We start from the raw sequence: 7,451 nt of genomic DNA on the forward strand, positions 1-7,451 counted from the left end.
CTCTCGTGCATAAGTTTATGGAATAATGCATGGTGTTTACACAGTTATTCTTCTTTTCCTGCTTCGGAATCTTGCTCCTGGAGGAGCTATGTAGGCTCTTCTGAATGCGCTTCTATTTTTGCTCGCGCAACCCATTATTCAAAGGTTACGCGCAAGCATTCCGTCTATCCCGGTCATAGCAAAACTTACCGCTGCTGGTCAAGGCTAAACCGGCGTTCGCGTTCCATAGCAACAGGCTCAAACTTTTCCTCGAGGGAGACTTGCATGAAAATAAGCGAAAATGCAATAAACCTGCCACTGTACCCAAACCAGCAGTAAGTACCACTCACTTCCACTTGGAAAGATGCATACATTGGCAGATTTCTTTCTTCCTTCTATTTCTGAATAAGGAGCTATCGAAGCCCCTCTCATAATCCGTACTCACAAACGCTCCTTTCCTTACGCGTAAAGGCGGCCTTTCGTTTGGAGAACTTAATGTAACGTATGAGAAAATGTAAAGCGGGATTTCTGAAATCCACCTTACGATAGTTTAATGGCACCTTATAAAAGGCACTATTTATTGAATAACTGTGCGACTCAGGAAAGTCTACGCACGTTTTCACGCTTAAATTTTCCATGGCCGTGCTTATAATTTATTCCTACAATAAATAGTGAACAAAACTGTGCACCAGCACACCTGCATGCTAGCATCACCGATGGTAGACAGGCCGTTCGCCTGTTGTTGCCTCAACCTAATTCTTGGCTCGGCAAGATTCAGTGTGGCCGTTGGAATAACACGCTTCCTAAAATTTCCCGTCGTCCCTCTTGTGTAGGTTTGCTTTTGACATCCATTCACGCTTCTTACCCGCCGTGGTTGCTCCGTGGCTATGGTGTTAGGCTGCTGAGCACGAGGTCGCGGGATCGAATCTCGGCCATGGCGGCCGCATTTCGATGGGGGCGAAATGCGAGAACACCCGTGGACTTAGATTTAGGTGCACGTTAAAGAACCCCAGGTGGTCTGAATTTCCGGAGTCCTCCACTACGGCGTGCCTCATAATCAGAAAGTGGTTTTGGCACGTAAAACCCCATAATTTAATTTAATTTAATTCACGCTCCCTCTTCTTCGGATCTTGTCATTTCATTTTTTTCGTGTGGTGTTACGCACTGGTTGACAATATTAATTTTTTGAAAGCAGACAAACGTGCAATTTAGGGAGAAAAAGGTAAATCTTAGTAAAGAGGGGCGCAACATGTCCATCGATTTGGTAAGAAAGTACCAAGCCATCGTGGAAAGCAAGCTGACAGGCGGAGTTTTCTTGGTGAAGGAAAAGAACACGGAGAGCTGATCATCGAGAGAGACAGAGACAGAGAGAGAATAAACTATATGCAAAAGAGAACAAAAGCCTAAGACGTCCTCCGCTCTGCAGTGGGTAGGGCCCTCAATCCGGTAGTCAAGCGCCCTTAGGACGTTCTCGCTCGGTTGACGAGGTTGATCTGGTTCATCGAGTTGGAGCTAGACAGCGCTGCCTCCCATTGCAGTGTGATGGAGTGTGATATGGGCTTGAGTTTTCGGGTGCTTCCGCAAGTACATACCACGTGATAATGCCCACACAGCTCATCATTGACAAGTAGAACGGGCCGCCGAGCGTTCGATTTCGAACGGAAGTCCAACTTCGTGAATTCGGGGACAATTCAAAAGGGGAATGGGGAAAAGAGAACGCTGACGGCATGAAGGAAGCGTAAACCAAAGGTGAGCTCTTCTCTCTTCTCTGTTTTCGCTACTGGCTACTTTCGCTCGATTCCAGTTTCAGTAAATCTACATTTTGCTGATAGCGAGGCTCCATGATATACACAAAGATTTCGGCACAGCCGGTTCAGCAACGTTACCGTGAAAAGTTGCTTAATTGAGATATCACACATGTAGTTGCTCACACATTTCATTGATGCTTTTTTTTTTCTTTCCTTATGTTGCGGATGTCAAGCTCTCCAACCCAAGCATGCACTTCTATGGCTTTCCAGCGGAGCCGTAGCTTGACCTATGCCAAGTCACGGCCGACCTCGACGTAAGCGGGCGTTTACTGTAAATACGAGCTGGGATCCAGTGCTGCCGTCGCCGAATTTATTGCTGCTCGTAAATCGGCCTCGTCATCCGCCCAAAATACCGCAAAGGTATTTGCGGTATTGCGGTATTTGCGAGTCGTTTGTATATATGTATGATCTGTGCATTGCAAGGGCAGCTTGTTCGGCAATTGGTTGATCGCAATGCGCTCGCAAGCGTAGATGCGCAGCAGCGTTGCACCAAAATCGCCCATCCAGAGAGGAAGCCATGTGAACAATTTTAACAGCATGTATAAGGCATTGAATTGAAAGAGGTGTTGACAACTCCTGGAAGACCTTTTTTGAATAAAATGTTAGGCGGGTGATGGACCTCACGTAAATCTGCTCCCGTGTATTTGCTTTACGCGTAGATAAGACGCTCAGCTTCTATCTGCGCGCACGATGAGAGCATTGACAAGGATCTGGAAGGCAACAAATACTTTGCTGCAATAACGTGAAATAAGTACAAGGTGGCTCTGCGCGTGGGTGGTGCTGCGTGGGCCTCACTCCGTCGTAATGTTCACAATTCCAATAGTTTAGTGCTACTTAGTTGTTGTAACCTCTTGTTTTGTGCTCATGCAAGTAGCATATGTGCTTGCTCATTATCTAAGTTGTCTCACAACATTTCGTCGAATCTGTTTGCACTAGACACAATAAATTTGCAGCTTTACTGCGTATATTTAGCCGAACAAGTGGCTTCACGACTCTTGTATGCACGCTGTGCGAGCATTTCCTGTGTGGACACTCATCACTCCCTACTGGTAGCTTCTCTTCATCAGTACAATTGCAAAATTATTTGCCCTGCACTTGAAGTTTATATACGCCTTCCACTAATATATTTCATGCATGACCTGCTCCGCCCTCTGCAAGTCTTTGTAAAAAACAAGGCTGTGACTAGCTGCAAGGCTTCATACATCCGGGCAAGGGACTTGAATCGACATTTGCTGTTTTGCGCTGTTTTCGGTGACCGTGACCTAAATAGGGCAATCTAAATGCCACCAGCCAGCCGTACCTATTACGTTGCTAGCAAAAGTGGCATCTTAAGGAAATGTCAGGTATATACCTCCATTTCTGCTTTGTGCTTTAAGAATTTCAACAGGGGTAGCCAGTCTACCGCTCCCTATTGGATTGCCTTTGTACAAGTGAAGAATACAAAAGGAGAAAAGCCAGCTAAAGAAGGTGGGCTGTGGCGTTAATAGTTTGAGGCATTTGATTAAAGCTCGTACGTAATCACCAATGCCGCACAGTCCTTGACATCGCGTACTAGACGCGATACAGATCTCAGGCCATCTCAGATGGCAAGTGCAAGGAAACTTTGTGTTCACAGAAAGTGAGCCTTTATTCCTAAAGTGATCACAAGTTGCGTTCTAATATGCAAAAGATTTGCATATTAGCGGGGTCAGTGGGAATTCTCGGGGATAAATAATGATGAAATCAGCCAGTTAGTGCATCTAAGACGCACAAACTTGAGCAGCCGCAGCTGAGGCAGAACTGTCTGCTGAACAAAGACTAACTGATCCACAGCCGGCGGCCCCGGTACCGTCTACCCCGTTACAGGCTTCCACGTAACACTCAGCTTCTGTGTAACGCAGAACCTCCACAACTAATGCACCTGTTAGAGAAGATCTCGGCGCTCCCCACCTTAAAACTGTCCAAGAAGAAAACAAGTGCAAGCGCAGGGCACACCTACTCAAGATGAAGGTCATGAGAACGGTGCATGTGCTTCATATGAAGCCGGTAAAGCAAATGCATAAGTTTGAATGCGGAAACAAGAATGTTAAGCGCAAGCTTCTCAATCTGAAAACAGACATTGATATTTCTTCTTGTAGCCTGATATCAAACATAAGAACTTTCTTTTCCATTTGCCGAATGACCTTTTGACAGTCTTCGTGGTCCTGATGAGGGGTTGTTGTACCCGAATAAAGAGATGTTCTGTACTTTCCTGTAGTTGCTCTACAATATTTTGGCCAGTCATGCTCACCTGTACTCAGGGCTCTTTGTCTCCACGGTCATATAGTGGTGCCATACGGTATGACCGGCAAGCATACCGCACGTCTACAAAGTGTATGCTGGGCACAGTTCCTTCTTCATAATGAACTCTTGTATTGCTATTGTAATAGATGATGCTGTCGTCTGCCGAGCATAACCAGCTCGCAAATACATAAAAAAATTTTGAGTTGAAATCCTGTGATAGCCTGCATACCGAAAAAAAAAAACCCATAAATGAATCTGTTGAACCTTCCGTTTTTATCTGCAGGTGATATTTCAAGTCGTTTATATGCAGACTAAGCAGCAATGTCCCTAATACAACAGCGGTCAAGTGCCTTTTCAATGTTCTGTTGTTCTTAAATCTTGTTTCTATTCCAAGACAAAATTAAGCGAGGCTCAAAGGGAAGCAAAGAATGAGCTGTATGAAGCTTGCAACCTAATGTACCTACGAACTTAAGCACATTCCTTTTATTTCGTGGTACGTTTATTACCATTATAATTAGATGCCGATGTACGGTAAATGTGCAGAACTATGGCGACCGCTGCCGTACGAGAAATTTCGGCTTCCCAACCGCGGCAGCGGTAAAAAAGGTCACGCGTTACCGTATGGCGTTACGGCTGTCCGGCAGGATCTATTCTTGTTTTGAGCGCGAGGCTGGTTGAGCGTATAGAAAAAAAACAACAACAGAGACAAAGACATTATTCAGCCTGTTTTCTTTTTTACTTTTTTTAAACCAGAGATGAACTAAGAACAAGATAAGATCATGCCATGCAAATTCGACCAATCCGCTGCGCTTTAGCCCGGCAGCTAAGCTATGGCGAAGAACTGCCGCTTTCTGCGGCATACGTGTGTTTTTTTTCCTGTAAAGGTTATGTACAGTTTACCGATACTATAACTGTTCTGCGCAAGTGCCGACTGACCGGCAGGTCAGCACCTTATAACCGCGCGAAGCGATGAGATCAGCAAGAGTAGCGTGAGAAACGGCACCTAGCTGGGAACTCCGAATTTTAGCGCACCTCTATGGAATTCTAGCTATCCCTCAGGTTCCGCTGCAATGGCTGCGCAAAAGTGTACGCCTCGTTGTCCGTGACTTCATCCTCATTGTTGACAAAATCGGTGAACTTGCTGAAGTTGTCACCGTGGCACGCCGCCATGTTGTATTGGATAAAGAACCCTTAAAACTAATTCAACTGCTGCCTTGAGGAGGCTTCTTTTTGTGAGTTTCAGTTGGGCTAAAGGGGACAGCTGAGGGTAAGCTCTATTTTGAAACGTGCTAAGGAGCCGTAAAAGTAAGGAAGACTCAAGCTAAGGCCGAGGTTTGTTTGTGATAAGGAGAGTAAATTCCTCAACTGTCACGATACCTCGAGCTTTACCCGCTACAATCAATCAAGTCTTGCGCAGAACTACCAGAGTGCCAACACTAGTCTCTGACAGCCTCGCTCTCGCGTCTAAAGAAAGCGAGACGAGCCTTCTGGAGAAAAAAAGCAGAGGCCTCGTCTTCCAGAGCATCTTCTTCCGGCCGTCCAGCGGTTCATAAAACCGGAGACGGTTTGATCCAGTCGCTATACATGGTGTCGCTTCTTTCTAGCCGACTTTTGCCATCACAATATCCAAAACTATAGCCACGAAAGTCGCCTGTGTTTCGATATTGCACTATACCGAAAGCGTCTTTGTTCGATCGCTTCGTGGCGAAGCTGTGCAGTGCACGACAGGACGTCTGTGAGCAGCATGCTTTTGTGACCTTACAGGAGGAACGCTGCTTGCCGGAACCAGCTTATTTCGCCCTTGACGGCGAGTACGCGTGGTGTCGCCTGAAATGACTTCGTCTACGCTGGCCCTCGTTGACGATGGCAGTGGCGTGTGGCTGCCGACACGCGACCACCGGACCGTAGGTTGGCCGCTGACTGGCAATCCACTCCCAGTAGTAGTGATCACGGCTGCGTACTTGTACTTCGTTAAGGTGGCCGGTCCCCGTTGGATGTCCAGCCGTAAGCCCTTTGATCTTAAGGCCTTCATCTTCGTCTACAACCTGTCAGCCGCCCTCTTCAGTGCCTATTTTGTGTGCCGCTTCGTGAAGCTCGCGTACTGGGACCTTGGCTACACCTTCCTACAGGACCTCGACATCTCCGACTCTCCGGCGACCCTCGAGATCGTGCATTTGTCGTGGTGGTTCTACATGTTCAAGGTATGCGAGCTCGCCGACACCGTGTTCTTTGTGCTGCGAAAGAATAACCACCAGGTCAGCACGCTGCACGTCGTACACCACCTGATGGTCACCTGGAACATGTGGCTGAATTTGACCTACGGCGCCCAGTCGCATGAAATGTTCATCATGTGCATGAACACGTTTGTGCACGTGTTCATGTACACGTACTACTTCCTCGCGGCGCTTGGTCCAGCCTACAGGCACCTGCTCTGGTGGAAGAAGTACATGACCATGATACAGATCTCGCAGTTCGTCCTCCTGTTGGCGCACGCCGTCGGCATGGTGTTCGCTAAAGGAAATTACGTGCGCCTCTTCGCGTGGCTTGAGCTGGCGGAGGCAATCCTGTTCTTAGTGTGGTTTGTGGTCTTTTACATTCAAGCTTACTCAAAAAAGAAGCCCTAGATCTACGCACCGTTCCGTCTGTGAACTAATGCGTTGTCCTTTTTCTTTTACGTTGTATGGACAACTGTTATTTCGATTACTTTGAAAGTAAAGAGTGTCTGAGACTGTACGCAAGTGTGCGAAGTATAACTATATGTGCTTATAAGGAAGAGATTATTGTTTCTGTACCTATAGTTGCTTTGTGGTACAATGCTCTCTATTGAAAAAAAGAAGAGTTTTGTGTTTTAGGTGTTTGTTTGTTCGAAATTAGTTGAATTGATACGTTTCTTTTTTGAAGAAATACTTGCTTCATGGGAGATAACATACTTTCTACCCCTCGAGGTTGTTGTGTTGTCATGACGTTAGTGCATATTTCGAACAATTTGATCTATATTAGCATTCGTTCACCAGTGCCAATGGTAAGTTGTCCATTTCGCTGCATTCATATTCCGTGCGCGTTCAGTTACACATGGTGCTTCTCCGGCGGCTATACGTTGATTCTTTTTTTTACGTATGATACTTTTTGTCTACGAAAGCCTAGAAATTTTACCCGAATTACATCACTATCGGCAGGTTATCTGCAGAGGCAAACATAGTATCCAATAAAACTAAGATCATCAATTTACAAATTAAATTAGAAATCATCATATTTTTTGAACACAATTTACGGTACATGCTTATATTAGAAGGGTAAAGAAAATCGGCGTTAAGGTCTCATTCCGTGTATCTAAATTTAAAATTGCCCTGCAGATGCAAACTGCTTGTGGCAAATTATTCATTCAATTCACCCAAATAGGCA

The 7,451-nt window shown here is 45.9% G+C and overlaps 1 protein-coding gene across 1 annotated transcript; it reads left to right on the forward strand.

Moving 5' to 3' along the window:
* The first annotated feature begins 5,874 nt into the window (after positions 1-5,874).
* LOC126540605 (very long chain fatty acid elongase AAEL008004-like) lies at positions 5,875-6,901 on the forward strand. The gene has a single exon (XM_050187445.2). The coding sequence runs from the start codon at positions 5,882-5,884 to the stop codon at positions 6,671-6,673; it is 792 nt and encodes a 263-aa protein (XP_050043402.1). The 5' UTR covers positions 5,875-5,881; the 3' UTR covers positions 6,674-6,901.
* The last annotated feature ends 550 nt before the right edge of the window (positions 6,902-7,451 follow it).

This window comes from Dermacentor andersoni, chromosome 2, assembly GCF_023375885.2.
Source record: "Dermacentor andersoni chromosome 2, qqDerAnde1_hic_scaffold, whole genome shotgun sequence".
NCBI lineage: Eukaryota > Metazoa > Arthropoda > Arachnida > Ixodida > Ixodidae > Dermacentor > Dermacentor andersoni.